Genomic DNA, 24132 nt, shown 5'->3' with positions numbered 1-24132 from the left:
AACTCCAACATGAATGGTTGTGTCATTGTAAACTACAGAACAGGATCAATATTAAAAATGTAAGGATATGTTATGAACATGTTCATCCTCAGGATTGCAAATGGGACATGCAGAATGAGTTTTGATGAAGCCAGATGGAGCTCCATCCTACGAAATACGAAATTGACACAGAAATAAACCTGATCAACTGTCACTTATTGGAAGCTCACGTGAGTGTGAGTGGACGTCCATATCAGAACATTAGAATGGCCGTATAGCTATTTTCATGTGGCACAACCCAAGCCGTGAGATACATCTTTCTCAAAGATTGTGAAGGAAACTTCATTGAAATGATAAACTGCATTTTTGATGTGTTGAATTCAAGATACACCCAAGTTCAGAAAGCACCATAATAGAAGTGATTATGGGTTCAGCCTCAGAAGTTAAGAGAATATGAACAGGTTTTTGGAAATTTTCTCAAATATGTCACGAGGTGAAGGAAACAGTCTCCTCATTTACAAAAGGATTTGCTATGTAAGTAAATGTGCTTTTTATACTTCTCGTAGATGGAAAAAGTGCTGTGGCAACCTACATCCTGACTGTCAGACTGAATCAAGATTGCCTCGAAAATTTATTTTCTATAATTCATGGTCATTTTATAATAATTTGATGCTCTTCGAGGTTCAAAATGAAATTCACTTACTAATTTTGACTGGTAATGCAACAAATATACCTTCATCCTGAGGTGCTTGAATTGCAGAGGAAAAAGAGAAACTTCTGCAGAAGAAACAGCAGGCGAATTCGGGAATTTTATTTCTAGTGAGTTGCTGAAGAAAGTGGCTGACTTGTCACATTACGCTACATCAGATGAAGGTTAATTCCATTGAGATTGCGATCGTAATGAGCTCCAGTGAAGACATTACTCACAAAGTCTTAAAATACATGGTGGATACATTGCATTCAAGTCAAAAGCATGAACAGTTCATTAGGAATTAAAGCAGCAAAATGCCATGTCACTGTAACTCTACCAGCCAAACATGAAAGGTGGGCTTACTTCTCCATCTCATCAGATTTCAAAATAATTTTTGCATCTTTTCATGGAGCAAATATTTTGCATTGCAAACACATGATGGAATCATTACCAGTACCAGTACAATAAGGATTTCCTGCAGTCATTAATAAAGTCATTGATTTGTATGGAAGAATGAGAACTTTCATCCAAATGAGATCTTTCATCCAAATGAGATTTTTTAATAAAAGAGCCAAAGGGTGTGGTATGAAGCTAGCTTTAGCGAAAAGGAATCTTCACTGGACTGCGCAGTCTTCAGCAAATTCAAACTCAATTTTCCGCAGTCAGCATCATCAGGTAAGCTTCGTAATCTCTAGCTTATTATTGTGTAAATGTGTGTGAACCTTAGCAGCTCATAAGGCTGTAAAGTATTTCAGTGTAGCACGTCCTTAAGCCGTAAGTTTTGGTGCCAATCGTCTAGCCGGCCATGGAGGCAGAGCGGTTCTGGGCGCTACAGTCTGGAACCGCGCGGCCGATACGGTCGCAGGTTCAAATCCTGCCTTGGGCATGGATGTGTGTGACGTCTTTGGGTTAGTTAGGTTTAAGTAGTTCTAAGGTCATCAGTCCCCTAGAACTTAGAAGTTAAGTCCCATAGTGCTCAGAGCCATTTGATCGTTTACAGCTAAGTTTGGATGTTAACAAGTGTTGTCATCAGTGCTTTTATTGCTTAATGTTTCCTTTCGAATATTTCAAAAACTACTTCTTTCAAATCATCTGGAATATCATCAATGAAATGCTAAAAATGGAGTGAAGAGAGACGTGAAAAATTGTTTTAAAATGCAAGATTCCCCATTAGTGAGAGCACGACTGCACCAGTGCTGGCTGCCAAGTGATGTAATACGGTGCACTCACTGGAGTGGCATGCCTTTCTAAGCTGTGTACCTTGGCACCCACATCTACTTTCATTTTTAACATTTTGTTCATAGCGTTTACTTCAGTAAAAAGTTTGTTTGGGGCTATCATCACTTGGAAAATGCTGTCCACATCAGTGTTCATATCTAACGAAGGTGGTTGAAATTTGCCCACAGGCAGAATATGTCCCCCTTTATTTTACAATAATTGCAAGTCATCCAATGCTTTGTGCACATGGCCCACTCATGTTGAACAAAGCAATAATAGCATGATGGAAGAGAGGCACAAGGCCACTGTTGTGAAGTGGTCTGCTGTGGCTGTTTAGCAGAACACTGCCCACTGCACTGAAGAGACTGTGATTGCATTGCTGCAACATAGTCTTTCCCCTGCAATCTAACCGAGGCAGCTGAGAAGGAGAGGCAATGGTGGCTACTTTCCACAAACTTCTATCTAATTTCCAGTTTTTCTAGAAACTTCAAAAGAATGGGCAATGTTCAAAACTGGGATTTTCATATTGTAAAGTGCATTCACAAACTTCTCTATCAGGGGCGAAGTGTATTGTAACATCATGAACCATGGAATCAAAACATGCGTTTCGGTGAGCTTAAGTAACAAATTGGCGAACAGCTTAGCCCATGATGCTCCACTGCCCAAGCTCTGTATGACTGTTGCAGTAGAGCTCAACATGAGCAGCAATAACATGAGTATATTTACAATGCTAAGTAGAAAGCAGCTGACACATGTCATCGAGAGAGAGATTGGCAGCTTCCTGCAGAGGAACTTGCTGACACAAAAGGTGATAAACATGAAGAGAATCTAAGTCTGACACATGTTGGAGCTGGCAACATCAAAAGCTTGGAAATTTGGCAGAGATATTTTTCATGTGTGTTTCCTAGTCTTCTGCAGGATCATCATACAGAGGAAACAAAGAGGGGGGGGGGGGGGGGCTGCATCAGTGGCAGTGAACCCTGGTGCGTCAACGATGCTGCCAAATGGTTTAGTGTGATGGCGAGAGCCTGCTGCTGGTTTATGAGAGCTCACTGCCATTCACCAAAGTACTGAAAAATTTCTACCATGGACAAATTGGCCACAGTGAACCGCAAATGTGCAAATGAAACAGGTGGAGTAGAATACCGCACTTGTTGTCAAAAATATTGTAACGATGCACAAACACAATATCATAATTCCCACCAGCCAACTTTTATTATGCTTCCACATGAAGGAATATACTAAGACACTGAATGACACAGTAATTAGCACAAATACACATAACCAAGGAGTACATCAGGGCACAGTCTAACAGTGAAATATGTACAGGATGGTTGCAAATAAAAGTTTCCCGGAGAACAGAGTGGCAGGGTACAAAGAAACACAGCATAGGAAAGGAAATAAAATACTAACCAGATGATAGCAGATGTTGAAAGTGATCAATATTCAGATCTTGGCCATGTTTGGGTCCTGGTCAGCAAGTTTCTGAAGGCAGATCGAAGGTGGACCACCGGAATTGATGCAGTCTCGTCTGGAATGTTCTGCTGCAGTTCTTAAAGACTGAGGGTTGTTGCGATACATCTTGGACTCGAGGGCTCCCCACACAAAGTAATTGCACACTGACAGATCAGGTGATCTGGGTGGCTAGCTGCGGCTACGACCATATGACCTCTGCTAACAAAGATTGTGTAAATGTGCACCAAGGTTCAGCCCGTTGTATGAGCAGTTGCTCCATCCTGTTGGAAGTAACTGTACGTCTTTTTCTTGTCTGTTAATGTGTACATTCATGTCCACTCATCGGGGTCACTTTTATTTGCCCCACACTGTATTTGCCAAGTAAACATTAGAGTGGCCAAGAACCCAGTATGCTATCTTACATAAGGTTATGTCGATGTGAGCAGCCTCCTTAGACCAGCCATGGAGGCATGCACTGTTTAGTTATGTTACAACAGAATAGCAATGCAAAAAATGACATTTGTAGGACAACTTGAGTAAAAGAAGAAATTGGTTGATAGGACATAGCCTGAAGCGTGAAGGAATTGTCCATTTGATAGTGAAGGGAACTGTATAAGATAACAATTGAAGAAAGGGACCAAGGCTTGAATACAGTAAGCAAGTTCTAATATATATAGGTTGCAGTACCTTGCCTGAATGAAGAGGCTTGCATTGGATAGACAAGCATGTAGAGCTGCACCAAACCAATTTTCAGACTCAAGACCACAAAAATCACAAATATTCTATTTTATAGATTGTAGTGTGAATATTTGTAGAAGAATGATTCTAAATACCAATAAATTGCAAGAACATTGCAGAAGGTTATTTGTAAAATACTTCAAATGACAGTTGAATCCAGTCTGTTTATTACATTTTCGTAACAGTTCTACTGTTAATTAGTCTAGAAGTAAAGAGGTTTATACAAGGAAAAATTCAATAGAGATGGATGAACGAGCAAGTAATAAATGTTAAGTTAGGTCTGTGTTCTGTGTAGTAGTTCATTGTTACTTATATTGAACTTTTTAGATTTTCTGTGAATTCATTTTATCATTTTTAATTTTTTCTTTTCTTTTTATTCCAGATTGTGGATGAAGCAACAAAACAAGCAGCTGTTGTTGATCCTGTGGATCCTGACAAAGTACTGCAGGCTGTACAGCAGGAAGGAGTGAATTTAACAACTGTTCTTACAACTCATCATCACTGGTAAAGAAAATGATATTTCTTCATTGCATTACAGGAACCTTGTTGTGTGTAAAAAATGACAACACCCAAATATAATGGATCAAGGCTTGCAGTGGTGGGAAGGGGGAGGGTAGCATATCTGTTACCCAGACTTCTTGTGACATACCTAACTCCTATTTTATAGAAATTTTGTGGCTGATAAATTAGTTTTTGGCAAAGCCTCACACTTGGCAGCAAGAACTTGCACATACTGTAGCAATGTGTGGACCTACAATGAATCTAAATAGAACACTTTACTTAAATTTGAAAGATGAGATTCACTTAATACTTGTAATGAAACTTATGGCACTTTTCTCATTGTTTTCTTCCATATCTGTTATATTCATTTCCACACATCAGTCCTGATTCACACACCAACAAACACCAGTACTTGTCTGTTAACTGTCGCCATCTGTTTATGATGAAACACTCCCTTCTCTTCGTACTTGGTAAACCTACTTTAGGAAGCAGGTCTGCTACACAAACATGAATCTGGTGTTACACCTGCTTTCATTTCTCGCTATCAGTCCTCCATTGTAATTGTTACAGACTTTCCCCATCATCTTGACCACTCACTGAAAAACTTAAAACTTCCAGCTATCTTAAGTACAAAATATACTGGGACATTTTATGCCACTGATAGCCCTGCCCCTTAGTCACATGAGTCATGAAAAACACATTTGCAAGATATATTCCATGCACCTACTGAGCATATCCTGTTCCATTCTTGTCACAAGCATATCTTAATGTCATCAGAGGCAGAGCCACCTGTATAAACAGTCATGGCTTATATGAACTCTGCTGCAACTTCTGCACAGCCTTTTATGTGGTCATGATCACCACCACATTGTCCACTTGAATTCTCTCTCTCTCTCTCTCTCTCTCTCTCTCTCTGTGTGTGTGTGTGTGTGTGTGTGTGTGTGTGTGTGTGTGTGTGTGTGTGTGTCTGTGTGTGTGTGTGTTTTTGACTATTCATGCTTCTTTTTTTGTTCTGTTCTGTTCTTATTTCTAACGTTGCACACTGTCTTGGTTCTAATTTCTCGGCACACTGTTCTTGGTTCTAATTTCTCAGATTTTAAAATGTTAGCTGTTGCAAGCATTTCATTATTGCATTTCCTCTTCTCCAGTGCTGATGTGACTTCTTTAAATTAGTGTCATCAGTTGCTTGTCTACTTAGATACTGAATAATTTTAGTTGTCCTCCTTTGCTGCTTCGCTTATTTTAGCTTAATATCTATGTGAGCATATAGATATTTATCATGAACAACATTTATTTGCTGTGATAATGGAAGCCTGTTTATTGTGATTCTTGTTACTTTTCATGTAGCTACGAGTAGGAATTTTTAGTTTTTAAATCTAGATATTGAGCTGATTTTTACAAAGGAGTACAGTGGAACTTTGATTATACGTTCTCTGATTCTACATTTCTCATGATCATACACCATAAATTCATAGCTCCTGTGAAAAACCCATAAAATAATGCTAAATATTCTCTATTTTTACATTCCTTCATAGTAAGACTCGGCATTCTTGCTTGACTTGCTTGTTTTCTTCCTTTTGACATTTGATGTGGCTGAACAAGTTGTAAGTGGCACAAAAGGCAGATGGTTTACACCAAGTGTGATGACGGAGTTAAGGGAATATTTTACGCCATTGTGGAGAGGGGAGACATGAGTAAAGAAATGCTGATTTAATCCATGATTAACTTTGCCAACACAATTTGTAACATTTAGCTCCACTGCGCAATTATGATAAAACTACTGCTAGGTTGAGGCAGCAATGTAAAAATTGGATAGTCGTTGTGAAGTGTTCTGGTCCGAGCTTACATGTGATGAAGGGGCCCAGCCACCTTTTCGTGTGCCACTTACAACTCAGTCTCGTCTTTCTGCATATATTTCTGATGTATTGTATTCAGTAACAATATAGATTGTCAACGTTTTAAATTCAATCACTGATTCTCGATAAACATCCTCGGTTAGAACCAACGAAATGTTGACCATTTCCAGCTGACGAGTTCTTACTGGCTGGCAACTTGTTATGTCACCCAGCAGTCAGTGCCGCCACCACACTACACTAACACATGTAAACATGTGGTAATCGAACCATTTCCCAATACACTACTGCCACAAATTATACCGTAAACCACACAGTTTTGAGGATTCTTTGATTTAAGTTCACCTTGAAAATAGAAAAAAAATTTAGCTTATGTAGTGAAAAGTGTGAAATATGGTGAATACTGCCAGATTATCTCATCTCAGATGTTCATTTTTCACCTGCAGTCAATAGCTGTATAGCATGGTGATGTCACGCTAATGCAGTGGCTTCTAGTGTATAGAGTGATAAACAGCAAGCTTACCTGGGATTAGTGTAATTAAAACTGATCAGCTTAATAATTCTGATTAATCCAATGCCAAAGGGTTAAACTTGACAGGAAACTCGTTATTCAATGAAAACAGGAATCTAATTAATTGTAAACTAGATTGTCAATACAGAACCAAAAACGTGGAACATAAAAAACGTAGGAATAAACATTGTGCATGGAGAATGCACAAGCATGGGTGCACAGAGGCCTTCAGACAGTCGCTCATCCCATTCTCCCTACATGTATGGAACAGGAAGAAATGCTAATAAATGGTACAATGGGACATACCCTCTGCCGTTGACTCACGGTGGTTTGCAGAGTATAGACACATATGTAGATGTGGTAGACTACTACTTTTTGCAGTTGTGGCATTACCAATGGGCTTTAGACTGTAGACTTTTCTGAGCACATGCAATTGACCCTGTGTGGACTACTTGCATCTCAATTATTCATTTATGTAGGAGTGTGTGTGTGTCACAATACGATATTTCAAAGCAAGGGTGCAATGAAAATGTATCCCAAACGTGTCCTTATCATTAAATGTCAGTTAATAACACAGCAACAACACGAGGCTTGGAGAAATGTTGTGGTAAAGAAGGATTGAGACAATGGTCATACAATTAAGCCTTAGCATAAAGGATAATGACGTTGTTGAACATATTGAAAGGATGTAGATTCGCAACCCACAACATGCAGTTCTTCTTTTCTTCATCATAGTGTTAACACAGTTTGAGATTCATTATGAATATAATACTAGTAGTTCTCATTTAACATTTCCATCTGATTAGAGTAAAAATAAAAAATAAAAAAAATCATTGCTGCTGGTGGCCAGGCACAGAAATAACCTTGACAGCGGCAATTCAGCTGCTACACCACATGACACTGCAGGTGCATACACTGTGCAACACTTCACTTCTCTATACTAGCACATAACATTTGTCATGTCGGATGCTATAGGTGTATTGCAAATGGAGTGACCACAGTTTCCACTTAGGTTTCATTTATATATAGTTATACGTCATACGCTTTTCACTACTGTGCATTAATTTTACTTATGTTAGTTCTGCTGGAGCCCTTAGACAAAATCCAGAATGTACAGTGCCCCTACTGCCTGCAGCCAATGTAGGCAACTCCATTTGCTATGTGCAGCATCATAGTGAGCAGGATGTGTTTAGTGAACAGTTGCATGATGGCTTGTTCATCTTTGTTGTAGTTTTCAATGTCGTTTAATGTTTTGTGATGGCAGACATTGTTATAGATGTAACAGGTTGCCGGGACAAATAAACATTGAAATCACATTAGGCTTAACTGTATTTCACATTCACTGGTATAAATAAGTACCACATGTGAAAGAAAACTTGTGTGTGTATATACATGTTTTCACAAAACTTGCTATGTTTGTTCTACAGCAAGTGACGAGTTCGAAGTAAAAGCAGTGCACTTAGGCAATATTGTAGATTGCTCCGCTTCAACCACTCAGCACAATGAATAAGGAAAAGACCATAAGCACTGTGCTCACTGCTCACCTCACAAGAGTATATTGCACTGCTATTGGCTGCAGAAGGAAAACACCCCCCCCCCCCCCAAACACACACACACACACACACACACACACACACACACACACACACTTGATCGCGCATGCTAGTTTCTGACGCCCTTCATCTTTCATTGTACTTCACAGTTTTTGGTTTAATTCACCATGTTGCATCAATTTTTACTTTTTTCTGGTTGATCCCAAAGGAAAGATCTTGCAAAAACACTTGTTTCAAAGTATAATTTGTAGTCAAAGCATATCAGAAAATATGCTCAATTAACTTATACCCAGACACCAATTTTAATTTTTTGACATGGTTTACTTGTTAGTACTCACATGTGATTTTCTTAAGAACTGATGACATTAATTACTACAAATTATAGTCTAAACATTGTATTGTATGTTTAATTTCCTTTACCTATATACATTTTATACAATTTATTATAGAGGATTACGATTTTTAATTATATATGCCAGTTATATGTTTCTGCTTGTATTTTGCTGGTTTTAACAATTTTCTTCACATTTTTCTCGATTCTACGTTTTTCTCACTTCTGCATTTTATTAAGTCTGGACCACGTGAAAACATAGAATAAGGATTTCAATTTCTGTTAAAGTGTGAAGTGCCTTTTTATTTTCTTATGCATTTTTGTATTCTCAACTTTTGCTTCATAATAAATGAGGGCTTGTTGGAGACATTTGCAACAGAGTAAAGGATCCCACTCTGAATGTTAAACAAGAAAAGCACATATCAAAATTATATTTTCATCTTGAATTGTGCTGGTAAGATTTACAATCCAACTCCGATTCCTATCATCCGTCCTGTGATGCAGGGTCTGCTGTTTTCATTATTCAGTTAATTTAAGGGAGAGAAGTCTTGTGTACTCTCTGCCTGTGAATAGTGTAAACTTAATTCTATGTGTTATCATGTTTTAAATATTTGTACATTGTATTTTATGAGATGGAAATTGGGAATGAGTCCTGCATTTGTCTAAATGATTGTGAAAAACTACATAAAACCACATTCAGACTGGTTAATGTACAAGACCAAAAGTCTTTCACCTGCAGCATGAATTTGATTGGGATATGGCTCCCTTTCCAATCTCACAAGATAGCTACTGGGCATTAAGTTATAGGGGATGGATATCATGATGTGCAATGCAACTTGAAGGTAGCAAGAGCTCTGCTCTCCCTCTAAAAGATATATAAACATGTAGTGACTTTGTAACCAGTGGAGACTAAGAGAGGAGGAGGCAAATATTTATCCTCTCCGCACACAAAAGTGCAGGATGCATTATAGAATGGCTTGAACAGGTATGAGCTAAGTGTGTGTCAATGCTTCACCCAGGATGATGGTGGGGGGGGGGGGGGGGGGGAGGAGGAGGTGAAGCACGAAATACTGGACATTAGACTAATTTGCCTGTAATATATTGGGAGTTTGATCATCCACACAAAAAATTATTTGAGCAGTAATGATGGTTTTAAGAGTTTGATCCAAATGACCTTCATCTGAACAACTTCTGATATTGTGAAGCAAAACCATGTTGACATGGATACTGCTGAAAGAAACATTGAGAAGAATGTGATAAACATGTTTTTGAAATTGGTAATGAAAGTTGCCTGCAACAGTTCTGTTCTGTGGGCATTTGATGGATAGATTTTTGCTGTAGATTTTAGACACTAAGTTTCTGCACATCTGGGATCCTTCCAACACACTCACTGCTACTGCTGTTAAATTTTGACATACTGTCATGTTTTCTGTGCACAAAAAGCTTAATCATTCTGTGGTGTCCCAAAAAAATGGATAGGAACCAGTGAACTAAACGTACATAGCCAAAGCAACCCTTACAATTTTAAGCCATGTGGACAATTTAATCAAATGTTACTTAATTTTAAATGTAATTGTATTTTTCACTGAATATTCTTCAGTGTTGTGTCCTTATAAATTTTGTCTGTTGGTGCATTTGATAATAGTAAAAAAATATAAACATTAATTAGAAGCTTCCCAAAATACTAGATATTGATTAAGTGAGATGTGCATTTTTAATTCATTGAAGCTGAAGCTGCACTGAAGTACTGTTTCAATATCTTCTTTTGTTAAAAATCATGCTCATTATGTTTCAGTGTCTGCCAAGAATGGGAACTACAGTTCTTTGGTAGTTACTTAAATCATGGACATTATACAACTTTTAATTATTTAATAGTTTTTTGCACTTTGATACCTTAACAAACTATTACTTAGTTCAAGTGAAACATAAATGATTTGCTGTATGCCTAAGAGTTTAAAAATCAGTTCTTGAGTCACAGCTGTAATTTTTTACATGTTTACTGATTACAGGGATCATGCTGGAGGGAATGAAAACATTGCAAAAAAAGTGGCAGGGCTGCAAGTTTTAGGTGGTGATGAGCGTGTGGGTGCACTCACCTGGAAGGTCAAGCATGGTGATGAGTTGAATGTGGGTAATCTCCATATTCGCTGTCTGGCTACTCCGTGCCATACGTCTGGACATATATGCTATGTAGTTGGTGCACAGGGAGAGCCAGCACCTGCTGTATTTACTGGTGATACTCTTTTCATAGCTGGTTGTGGACGCTTTTTTGAAGGCACGCCACAACAAATGTACCATGCCCTTGTGGAAGTACTAGGAACATTGCCTGATGACACAGTATGTGCTTTGTATGCATTTTCCTTAAAAATATTATCTTTTGAAAAACTGTTGTAATTTTTCTGATACATTAAAATAAGATTTTCATCAGTACAGAGAGCATCAATTTTTCAATCAAACGTGTGAATATCTGTACTTAACTGTATTTAGGACTGCACTGTCAATTGCTGAAATACTTAGTGTGATGTTTCACAGTTTAATGGTGTGATAGAGAGACTGTATATGTTTGGGCTTCTAGCCATACCGATAATTCTCTTTTGTTCAAAATTGTATTTTCAGCTCCAGAGAAGCTCAAAAATATGTTGTTGTTATTGTCGTCTTTAGTCCTGAGACTGGTTTGATGCAGCTCTCCATGCTACTCTATCCTGTGCAAGCTGCTTCATCTCCCAGTACTTACTGCAACCTACATCCTTCTGAATCTGCTTAGTGTATTCATCTCTTGATCTCCCTCTATGATTTTTACCCTCCACACTGCCCTCCAATGCTAAATTTGTGATCCCATGATGCCTCAGAACATGTCCTACCAAGCGATCCCTTCTTCTTGTCAAGTTGTGCCACAAACTCCTCTTCTCCCCTAGTCTATTCAATAGTTATGTGATCTACCCATATAATCCTCAGCATTCTCCCGCAGCACCACATTTAGAAAGCTTCTATTCTCTTCTTGTCCAAACTATTCATCGTCCATGTTTCACTTCCTTACATGGCTGCACTCCATACAAATACTTTCGGAAACAACTTCCTGACACTTAAATCTATACTCTATGTTAACAAATTTATCTTCTTCAGAAACGCTTTCCTTGCCGTTGCCAGTCTACATTTTATATCCTCTCTACTTCGACCATCATCAGTTATTTTGCTCCCCAAATAGCAAAACTCCTTTACTACTTTAAGTGTCTCGTTTCCTAACCTAATACCCTCAGCGTCACCCGACTTAATTCAGCTACATTCCATTATCCTCGTTTTACTTTTGTTGATGTTCATCTAATATCCTCCTTTCAAGACACTGTCCATTCTGTTCAACTGCTCTTCCAAGTCCTTTGCTGTCTCTGACAGAATTACAATGTCATCGACGAACCACAAAGTTTGTATTTCTTCTCCATGGACTTTAATACCTACTCTGAATTTTTCTTTTGTTTCCTTACTGCTTGCTCAATATGCAGATTGAATAACATTGGGGACAGGCTGATGCAGATTGAATAACATTGGGGACAGCTGTATTTTACCCCTGAGACCTTTAGAATTTGAAAGAGAGTATTCCAGTCAACATTGTCAAAAGTTTTCTCTAAGTCTACAAATGCTAGAAATGTAAGTTTGCCTTTCCTTAATCTATTTTCTAAGATAAGTCGCAGGGTCAGTATTGCCTCACGTGTTCCAACGTTTCTGCGGAAACCAAACTGATCTTCGCCGAGGTCGGCTTCTACCAGTTTTTCCATTCGTCTGTAAAGAATTCGCGTTAGTATTTTGGCTGGCTGGTGGCTGAGCGTGGGTCAGCATAGCCAACAACTGTTCCAACATGGCCATATTTTTCTACTGTTCTTGCAGAAGGGACTTGTCAAGCCTCCATGGAAGAGCTAAACGGCAGAAAAACCACATAATCTGAAACACACAAAATGTCATAAAAGAATCAGTGAGGTCATATTGTACCTCTTTCATCCACATGATTGTTCTAAAAGTAATATGAGTAAAATTAATGAATGGCACCCAAGTAAAAAGTAACAACTGCTCATTGTAATAAGTGAGCTAGCATATCAGTTCTTGACTAGTAGAGGAAGATCCTTTGAGCTCACTTGTTGTACATTAATGGCAAGATGATTTTTAATCATAACTGTAGTAAATAAACAAATTCTGATGATACCAGTCTGATTGGGTAAACAAAATTGAGAGCAAATGCACAACACAATGAAGAAAAAGCACATGTAAAGGGCAGTGTGACCTTTTTCTTACAATAAGGAAAGGTAAGTCTTCTGTATTGTTGACTGATTTTTCTTTAATAGCTGAAACTGTTAGTTATGTTTGATCAAAAGGAAAATTTACTATAGAAACTCATGAAATGATAATGAGGCAGAATGTCTGGCAGTATTTTTGCTCAGGAGATAAAATTTCATTACTGCCAACAGAAAGCAGAAATATTTTAGAAGTGGAAAAAACATGGTTCTACCTTTAAGAACTACTAGCTCCTTCATCAAGGAGGAAAGAATGGTAGGTTGGGGAAGGTTAAAAATGTGTAACTGGTCACTCCCACTGCAGGATTAGGGAACCCTCCCTGTCTGTGAGACTGAGGAGAAACAAAGAGCCTTACTTTAGAATGGTGTGGATAGTACTGCCTGGCAGCCTAGGTTTGACTTCGCTGACAGTAAAGTCCTTCAATAGTTAAATGTAATCTCTGGCATCTATTAATGTTCAGTTATTCTATTCCAGGAATAATTTTTTAAATTCGCACATGACTAAATAAATATATGGGAGATTAAATGTATTATGTACTTGATTTCTAAACTGAGAGGTTTTAAAACCACTAGTGGCACATGATTGTAAGTGTGGTAAATTGCCCAGAATTACATTTGTCGTCATGTGCTTATCTGCATAAAATTGAAAGGATTTCACTACTACAATGTACAACTTTTATGTTCCAGAGGGTCTTTTGTGGCCATGAATATACAGTTGCCAACCTAAAATTTGCTGGACATGTTGAACCTGCCAACCAAGACATCAAAATAAAAATGGAATGGGCACAGGAAAAACGTTCAAAGCAGGAACCAACAGTGCCATCAACTATTGGTAACTATTCATCTATTTCCTTAGTTTCATGCAAATGGAAACAGTGTATCAGTGATGTGGTTTTTTTTTTTTTTTTTGGAGTTAATCTCCACATGCTACTTTCGTTTACAGATGGAAAAAGAGAATGAGTGATTTCTATAATTTTCTTTCCTGTTTCCTTAGAGAGAAAAATTTCAGACTTTGCAGGAATAGGATGATTAATGAATACACACACAATTTATTTGTTCTTCATAAATCTAAAGACATTCACAAATAACATACAAAGCTTTTCTGTTCTTAGGTGCTAGCTGATATTTCTTTCCTGCATACCTTTTTTCTTTTTTGTGTAGAAAAGATACAAAGAAGGGGATAACATTTTTGCTAATTTGTAACTAACGAAAAGACTGTTGGTACGGGTCGATTCGGTATAGCTTTGTCTTGTGTCTGGCCTATAAAGTGTCTAAGGTGTTGGGACCCTGAATGATTACCATAAAATTGGTAGCATGTTTCAAACAAGGATTTAGTTGAGAATTAATTCTTTTATTTTAGTCATAGTATTTGCTGCAATGATTGCGTGTGACAAGTTAAAACTGTATGCCAGACCAGGTTTCAAATGTGGTTGCTGCCTTCTGACAGTTAAGTTAGGAGTTGAGGAGAATGCAGTGATCAGAAAATTGGCTCGAAATGGGTTAATATTTGTAATTTGGGTATAAATGAGACAATTCAGTGAACAGTGAAAGCGTTGTCTTCCCTGGCTCACAGTTAATAACGGAAACTACGGTAGCTTTCTAATGAATCCTTTCACAAGCTAAGCTAAAAAAAAAAGGTATATGAATGAATGTGAGAGGGAGAGGCAGGGTAGGCATGTGACATAAGAGCACTGTAACCATTGAATTTGTGCAGCCCATGATAACATGGAGGAGTGGATTGGGAGGGTGCGACAGGACAGAGGAAGGAGGGTCTGATAGGTAGAAGGTGTGGGTGCAGTTGATTAGTGGAAGATGGGACAGGAGTATTATGAGAAGGAATGTGTTGAAAGGATAACTCCCAAGGATAACATGACCATGTTGTCGTGCAATTTGATTTTCCACAGGGACAGATGGTCTGTGGCAAAAGGTTGGAAGTGGCATAGTGGTGAACCAGGATGTTGTGTAGGTTGAATTAGCAGTGAAATACAACATTAAGAGGGGTGGGAAGTATTGTGGGTAGGATGGCCCTCATTTCCATGCACAGTGATAGACAATCAAAGTCCTGGAGAAGGACATGGTTATGGTTCAGTAGCTCCAGTTGGGAATGATATTGGGTGTTAAGGAGAGCGCTCCTGTACAGCTGGTAGTTGGGGGTGGTGTGAGGTTTGTCCAGTGGGCTCATAGACAGATAAACACAAAGTATGGAACAGTTATGCACCTACCTAGTGTGATAATTTAATGACTGTCATATTGTATGTGCGAAGACTTTCACGGCTGTTGTCAATAATAATTACATGTGATTAGTGAAATGACTGAATTATCAAATAAAAACATTTTATTGAATTGCATGAAATGATTGATATCAGAAGCATTCATTGCTACCATAAACTTTTCTTTGCATCAGTCTACAGCGGCATTTGTATTTCGTTAAACAAGTATTTATATTATATTTTTCTTAGTAATTACAGTATACCATATTTATCAATGAGAGAGAGAGAGAGAGAGAGAGAGAGAGAGAGAGAGAGAGAGAGAGAGAGAGAGAGAGAGAGGGGAGGGGGGGGGGGGGGGGGAGAGAGAGAGTCCTTGAGAAATTGTTATTTTGAATGTACTGTGCCTAATAAAAATACTTTTTAAAGTATCCACCTAAACGAGTTAATATTAAAACTATTCTAATCTTATGCGACTTATTGATTATCTACGTTTTAGTAACATGAGGAGAAATAAACTCTTCACTTCCTTTTTTTTGTAGTCTATAAGTGAGCAGCCTGTGTTACTACTGTTTTTAATCACCACCACCATTTCTTATGATCATCATCATCTGTAAGCCTGCTATCATTTCTTCCTTATTGCCCCCCCCCCCCTATCGTGTCATCTTGTGAACTATCCTTAGGATTGAATATGCAAACCTTTTTGAATCCTTTCATTATAAATTCAGTTGATATTTTGTCCCAGACAGTAAGGGCCCACTGGCCCAAATGTGTATTTAGGTCGTGTTCTCCTTGAAGAAACCACTTACTGTAAATCTGTCACAGGCAAGCCTTAAAAGGTCTGTTAATTTCATCACTTACTTGGAAGTTGTGAAGTTCTGCAACCAGGAATTATTACCAGGTCTGTGTTGTTCTTTGATATCAGATTCTTAACTTCCTGGCTGTGTTGCCCGAAATAATCCAGCACCAACATTTTCTTTGTATTAAGCAAATAGCATGGTATTCCATTCCAAACAGACTTCATCCATCGTAACTTTGGTCATGTGGCATCAGTACCATTTTTTGGCATTTGGAGATATGCCCTGCAGGCAGTTTTTCTTTCAGTGTGGTTTTCCAGCTGAGCCCCATATGGTACGATCTTTCTTCCAATCTGCTAGCATTACTGTTACTCTGGCCTTTACATTGCCAGAAATTCTTGTAGGAACACTTATAACACCCTTCACATTAACAGTAATATTTAACAGCATATCAAAATTAACAGATTTCTTATTGACATTATCCATATGGCCTTGCACATGGTCATGCCATTTTCTTAGCCTAATGATATGATGATGCTAGAAAATTCCTCTTGAACTCAGTGCTTTCAATCAAATAATTTCTTGAATAATTGGGAACCCCTAATTGTGTTTCTTGTGCGTGTACTGAGGTCCAGCTGCTTCAATTCATGAAACATTCCCTGGTTTGGCCCCCTGAAAGTTTGGCTTATAGAACGTGTGCTCATTAATTTCCTCTTCATCTGACACCATCTGCGAACATTTACTTCAGTGACATCAAATTTCCTTCTAGTTTTACAGTTTTTTATGGTCTCTGTTTCTTGAATAACCATTAACATATTATTAGCATCATATTGTGTGTGTGAACCACTTACGAATCATGAACTCATAGATCCACTTATCTCATAGTCAGAGCTGTGATTTCCATTTGTTATCGATTGCTACAATGTACAGTTCTTACAGTGCTGACAGTATAAGCAAACTAAATGACAACAATATATTGTCCTTCCCGGCCCCCTACAGATGGATCGGTTGGAAATGGTAACGCTTGGGATTAACACTTTTTGAGCCGGAGCGAGAGCCTGACTGGGGCACTGCTCCTAGCCAGTGCCTGAATGAGTCTGTTTACAACCACCTTCCGGGGGGTTCACCACACTTTTGTGAGTTTGTGCCTGGCTACCACCAGGCCCCAGCCTTTGCAGCGTCTCTTCCCTTTCCATGCTGCATGTCTGTCCTCCTCCTGTGTCTGGGATATTTCTGGCTATGTGTTCTGAAGTTTAAATAGTCTGGCATCAGAACAGTCCCTCATCTGTTTCTTCTTATTTCTTTATATCTTCATTCTCCTTCTCCTACCCTTCCTCCACTCGCCATTTGAAGTTTCTCTTTGTTTCTTCTTCCTCCCTGTGCACTCCTAAAGTCTGGCCCATGCATAATAGGTGACTGGGTAATGCATAATTCCCAGGCCCGGGTCAACAATTAGGTTTCACATGTACCCCCCTGATACCAGCCAGGCCTAGGAATGGGTGATTACCTGAGCTTTTACCTTTCCAAAATGCTAGTTGGTGAGTTCAGAAGGTGTGACCTGAGATGTCAACCATCATCTAAGGAGATTGAGCCCCCTCAGAGAGAGAGAGAGAGAGAGAGAGAGAGTGTGTCAGGTGGATACTTACAAACATTTTTTATTTTTATTAGCCACGGCACACCAACAGAGACGCTGGAACTCATGGGGATATTTTTGTGCAGTGAGTCAGTCACCACCTTAGTCTATGTCTACTACACACAAACAGAATGAGGCTAAAGATTCAAAGACTCTCCCAGCTGCACTTTGGTTCCTCATGGTATCATATACCAAAGGAGGACAGTCCTTTGCTACAGTAAATCTGTTTATTATTCAGAAAGGTGTTGATCCAGTTATAGGCCCTGTAAAATCCTGCTTGTGTTTACATAATGGGTCTTTGCTTCTGGAGACCAATTGTGGTTTTCAAGCCTAACAATTGCTTCGCTCCTCCACAGCTATCCTCTTCATGTTTAGGCCCATCGGATGCTGAATTCTTTGTGTGGTGTTATGTACACTTGACTGCTTGATGGTCTGGCAGAGGGAGAAATTACAAACTTAACTGTCTGAGTGGGGTGTCTCTGCAGTCCACTGGGTAATGAAAAAGGTTGCTGCTACCTTAGTGCCTACACATACTCTTTTTCTCACATTTGATTAGGTAGTGCTTCCATCGAAGATCAAAGTGGGCTATGAAATCGTCATGGTCCAAACACATATCCCATACCCAAGGTGTTACCACCAGTGTCAGCGTTACAACCACACTCGCATGTCCTGTCAAAACACAGCCAAATGTCTTACTTGTGGTGGAGATGGTCACGAGGAGATTGTTTGCCTTCTCCTCCCTGCAGTATCAGTTGTGATGGTGACCATGCCGCCTCATCCCGTGAATCTCCTGTGTACTGTGATGAGTGGGCCGTCTTGCAGTACCTTACCTTGTCACTCACAACTTGTTGGCTAGTTGAAAGCCCTACATTTTACCATCTTGTACTTACAGTACCATTATCACCATGCCTCGCTCCACAAAGCACATTATGACGTAGGCTTGTGACGTCCAACTCAGCACTACAGTTGTAAAATCACCCAGTAGCACAATAGGATCCCCATCTCCTTCTACAGCTGTGCAGCAAGCCACCAAATCTTCGCCCCCAGCAGCAAAATTAATAGCTTCACAACCAGCAGGGCAGAAAAGACCAAAGGAATACTCCCACAGAGACTTTATGCTTTTTGTCCCCCTAAAGTCAAAAGACATCTGAGTCTTTATCTGACAACCACAAAGCGTCTAGGAAATCACACACAGGCAAATGGTCTTCTCTTTTCCCGACTCTGATATCCTCTTCAGTGGTATCGCCACTTGATACCCTCACCCGTCCAACCTCCATTTGGCTGGTGCGAACCACCTACCATTTTTCTGCCCTGTAATCTGCAAGCCAACCCAAGGAGATTGCCACTGCCTCTGTACATCTAATGGAACAGGATCGTCCAGTCTCTGGGCCCTGTAATAGTGAATCTTCGAAGTCTGGCACTCTGCAGCTGTCTAGATGATTACCCTTCATTTGTTCCCTAGTCCGCATTTCCTATTATGAATCTTCGCCAATGAAACGTTTGTGGCATTAGATCCAACAAGCAGGAATCACAGCTGCTCTTGGAATTCCAGTGTCCGCTTTTTTCTGCTTCCAAGAAACAAAATTGCATGCTCATGATCGCTTAGACATGTGGCATTTCCTTCCAATCTGCATTGACCTTACCTCAGAGGACGGCATTCCATCTCATGGCGGGTCATGCTGTTCACCAAGAATGACGTTCATGGCAAAACCATCTCACTGAACACTTTGTTGCAAGCTTTTGCAGTCCTTGTTATCCTTCCTCACATCACTTTTTCTCATTGCATTGTCTCTGTCCCTCTGTCCATTGGTGTCACTACGGCAGACTTCCTCCAGCTTATTGCTCAATCCCTCACCCCTTTTCTCCTGCTTGGTGACTTCAAAGTGCACCATCCCCTTTGGGGCTCCTCTAGAACCTGTCAGAGAGGAGCGCTCTTGACTGACCTTCTCAATCAACTAAGCCTTGTCTGTCTTGACACTGGAGCACCCACATTCGCTTCAGACTCCATGCAATTCTATTCCCATCTGGACCTCTCATTCTGGACTGCCCACCTTGCTCGTTGTCTCAAGTGGTCCGTCATCTCGGATATATACTCAAGCGACTATTTCCCATGCACTATCAGTTTGCTGACTCCTACTCCACCTATGTATAAACCAACTTGGTGGCTTTTTAAGGCCAACTGGAGGTATTACTCTTCCCTGGTGACCTTCTGCAAACATCATTTCCTCAGTTGTAATGACCAGATAGAGTAATTTAATTTTTACTGCCACAGAACATTCCATATTTTGCAGTTCATCTGTACCTTGCTGTGTTCCGGTCCCCTGCCGCATGCCGCAATCCAGTTTGCACCCAGAGGTGTGCTCTCCGTGATTTTAATGATCATCCTATAATGGTGAGCTATATTTGTTACAAACATTAGCATACACAATGTCATTGTATTCTTCATAATAGCAAAAAAGCTAGCTAGATTTTATTTAGTCATTCTTTTGACAGTCTCAACCCCTCTTCCGCTGTGTGGTTTCTGGCCTGACAGTAGCAGATAATGTCATTTTGCACCCTATTGCTATCTCCAACACCTTAGGATGGTATTTTGTGGAGATTTCAAGCTCCACCTACTATCAGTCCACCTTTCTTCCTTAGAAATGAGTGGAGGAGGCTTGGGTGATACTCTTCTCCTCTCACAATTGTGAATGTTACATTGTCACCTTTACTATGAGGGAACTAGATCATGCTCTCACTTTATCCCGGTCTTCCACCCCAGGGACAGAAGATGTACATATTCAGATGTTGCAGCACCTTTCTGTTGTGGCAAGCACTTTTTCCTTCATACATACAGATACCTTAATCGGACAGGTAGGTCAGAAAATTTAAAAAGGGAAATGGACAGGTTAAAGTTAGATATAGTGGGAATTAGTGAAGTTTGGTGGCAGGAGGAACAAGACCTCTGGTCAGGTGACTACAGGGTTACAAACACAAAATCAAATAGGGGTAATGCAGGAGTAGGTTTAATAATGAATAGGAAAATAGGAATGGGTAAGCTACTACAAACAGCATAGTGAACGCATTATTGTGGCCAAGACAGATATGAAGCCCACACCTACTACAGTAGTACAAGTTTATATGCCAACTATCTCTGCAGATGATGAAGAAATTGAAGAAATGTATGATGAAATAAAAGAGATTATTCAGATAGTGAAGGCAGATGAAAATTTAATAGTCATGTGTGACTGGAATTCGTGTGTAGGAAAAGGGAGAGGAGGAAACGTAGTAGGTGGATATGGATTGGGGCTAAAAAATGAAAGAGGAAGCCGCCTGGTAGAATTTTGCACAGAGCATAACTTAATCATAGCTAACACGTGGTTGAAGAATCATGACAGAAGGTTGTATACATGGAAGAACCCTGGAGATACTAAAAGGTATCAGATAGATTATATAATGGTAAGACAAAGATTTAGGAACCAGGTTTTAAATTGCAAGACATTTCCAGGAGCAGATGTGGACTCTGACCACAATCTATTGGTTATGACCTGTAGATTAAAACTGAAGAAACTGCAAAAAGGTGGGAATTTAAGGAGATGGGACCTAGATAAACTGAAAGAACCAGAGGTTGTACAGAGTTTCAGGGAGAGCATAAGAGAACAATTGTTAGGAATGGGGGAAATAAATACAGTAGAAGAATAATGGGTAGCTTTGAGGGATGAAGTAGTGAAGGTCGCAGAGGATCAAGTAGGTAAAAAGACGAGGGCTAGTAGAAATCCTTGGGTAACAGAAGAAATATTGAATTTAATTGATGAAAGGAGAAAATATAAAAATGCAGTAAATGAAGCAGGCAAAAAGGAATACAAACGTCTCAAAAATGAGATCGGCAGGAAGTGCAAAATGGCTAAACAAGGATGGCTAGAGGACAAATGTAAGGATGTAGAAGCTTATCTCACTAGGGGTAAGATAGATACTGCCTAGAGGAAAATTAAAGAGACTTTTGGAGAGAAGAGAACCAAGTGTATGAATATCAAGAGCTCAGATGGCAGCCCAGTTCTAAGCAAAGAAGGGAAGGCAGAAAGGTGGAAGGAGTATATAGAAGGTTTATACAAGGGCGATGTACTTGAGGACAATATTATGGAAATGGAAGAGGATGTAGATGAAGACGAAATGGGAGATACGATACTGCGTGAAGAGTTTGACAGAGCACTGAAAGACCTGAGTCGAAACAAGGCCCCCGGAGTAGACAACATTCCATTAGAACTACTGACGGCCTTGGGACAACCAGTCCTGAGAAAACTCTACCAGCTGGTGAGCAAGATGTATGAGACAGGCGAAATACCCTCAGACTTCAAGAAGAATATAATAATTCCAATCCCAAAGAAAGCAGGTGTTGACAGATGTGAAAATTACCGAACAATCAGTTTAATAAGTCATAGCTGCAAAATACTAACACGAATTCTTTACAGACGAATGGAAAAACTAGTAGAAGCCGACCTCGGGGAAGATAAGTTTGGATTCCGTAGAAATACTGGAACACTTGAGGCAATACTGACCTTACGACTCATCTTAGAAGAAAGATTAAGAAAAGGCAAACCTATGTTTCTAGCATTTGTAGACTTAGAGAAAGCTTTTGACAATGTTGACTGGAATACTCTCTTTCAAATTCTAAAGGTGGCAGGGGTACAATACAGGGAGCGAAAGGCTGTTTACAATTTGTACAGAAACCATATGGCAGTTACAAGAGTCGAGGCACATGAAAGGGAAGCAGTGGTTGGGAAGGGAGTAAGACAGGGTTGTAGCCTCTCCCCGATGTTATTCAATCTGTATATTGAGCAAGCAGTAAAGGAAACAAAAGAAAAATTCGGAGTAGATATTAAAATCCATGGAGAAGAAATAAAAACTTTGAGGTTCGCCAATGACATTGTAATTCTGTCAGAACCAGCAAAGGACTTGGAAGAGCAGTTGAACAGGATGGACAGCGTCTTGAAAGGAGGATAAGATGAACATCAACAAAAGCAAAACGAGGATAATGGAATGTAATCGAATAAAGTCGGGTGATGCTGAGGGAATTAGATTAGGAAATGAGTCACTTAAAGTAGTAAAGGAATTTTGCTGTTTGGGGAGCAAAATAGCTGATGATGGTCGAAGTAGAGAAGATATAAAATGTAGACTGGCAATGGTAAGGAAATCGTTTCTGAAGAAGAGAAATTTGTTAACATTGAGTATAAATTTAAGTGTCAGGAAGTCCTTTTCTAAAGTATTTGTATGGAGTGTGGCCATGTATGGAAGTGAAACATGGACGATAAATGGTTTGGACAAGAAGAGAATAGAAGCTTTCGAAATGTGGTGCTACAGAAGAATGCTAAAGATTAGATGGGTAGATCACATAACTAATGAGGAAGTATTGAATAGGATTGGGGAGAAGAGAAGTTTGTGGCACAAGTTGACAAGAAGCTGGGATCGGTTGGTAGGACATGTTCTGAGGCATCAAGGGATCACCAATTTAGTATTGGAGGGCAGCGTGGAGGGTAAAAATCATAGAGGGAGACCAAGAGATGACTACACTAAGCAGATTCAGAAGGATGTAGGTTGCAGTAGGTATTGGGAGATGAAGAAGCTTGCACAAGATAGAGTAGCATGGAGAGTTGCATCAAACCAGTCTCAAGACTGAAGACCACAACAACAACAAACATACAATTGTATTTGGGCAGATTGCTCATTATCCAGGGACTGCTATGAAGCCACTGTCATACCCATACCTAAGCGCAGTAATGATTAATTCCTTCCTTCTAGCTACCATCTCATTTCTCTCACCAGCTGTGTTTGCAAAGTGATGGAAAGTATGATTCTTGGCACGGCTGGGAATGGTGGCTGGAATTACGTTATCAACTAATCATTGTGCAATGTGGATTTCAAGTGCGCTGCTGTGCAATTGACCATCTCGTCACTTTGTCAACCCATGTCATGAATAGTTTGCTGTGGAAATAGCAGACTGTGACCATGTTTTTAGATTTGGAGAAAGCCTATGATACCTCCTGTTGGACTGGTACCCTCCATACTCTATACATGTTAGGTTTCTGAGGTTGCCTGCCCATTTTCTGCAGGAGTTTTAAAAGTCAGAGATTTTAAGGTATGTGTCGGTTAGTCCTTGTCACACACACCTTTATGCAGGAGAATGAGGTGCCTCAAGACTCTGTCCTGAGTGCAATCCTTTTTGCTGTAGCCATATTATGGCTTGTCTCCTGCCAGGCAACACTGGCTCCCTTTTTGTCAATGACTTTGTGATCTATTGCAGATCTCCATAGATTTGTCTCCTTGAGCAGCATCTTCAGTGGTGTCTTGATCATCTTTTCTCGTGGTACATTGACAGTGGCTTTTGCTTTTCCACTGACAAAACCGTTTG

At 39.6% G+C, this 24132-nt stretch overlaps 1 protein-coding gene across 5 annotated transcripts in view; it reads left to right on the top strand.

The window, feature by feature from the left end:
* LOC126335192 (hydroxyacylglutathione hydrolase, mitochondrial) overlaps positions 1 to 24132 on the top strand; it is a 113456-nt gene that overhangs the window by 33645 nt on the left and 55679 nt on the right. For all 5 annotated transcript variants that reach the window (XM_049998191.1, XM_049998195.1, XM_049998193.1 and 2 more), the window contains exons 3-5: positions 4464 to 4585; positions 10840 to 11167; positions 13798 to 13942. In XM_049998191.1, coding sequence (XP_049854148.1) covers positions 4464 to 4585; positions 10840 to 11167; positions 13798 to 13942 — 595 coding nt within the window. The remainder of the gene's footprint in view (positions 1 to 4463; positions 4586 to 10839; positions 11168 to 13797; positions 13943 to 24132) is intronic.

This window comes from Schistocerca gregaria, chromosome 2 (assembly GCF_023897955.1).
Source record: "Schistocerca gregaria isolate iqSchGreg1 chromosome 2, iqSchGreg1.2, whole genome shotgun sequence".
In the NCBI taxonomy this organism is placed as follows: Eukaryota; Metazoa; Arthropoda; class Insecta; order Orthoptera; family Acrididae; genus Schistocerca; species Schistocerca gregaria.
Note: the sequence above shows the minus strand (reverse complement) of the source record. Positions and strands in the feature narration are given on the sequence as shown.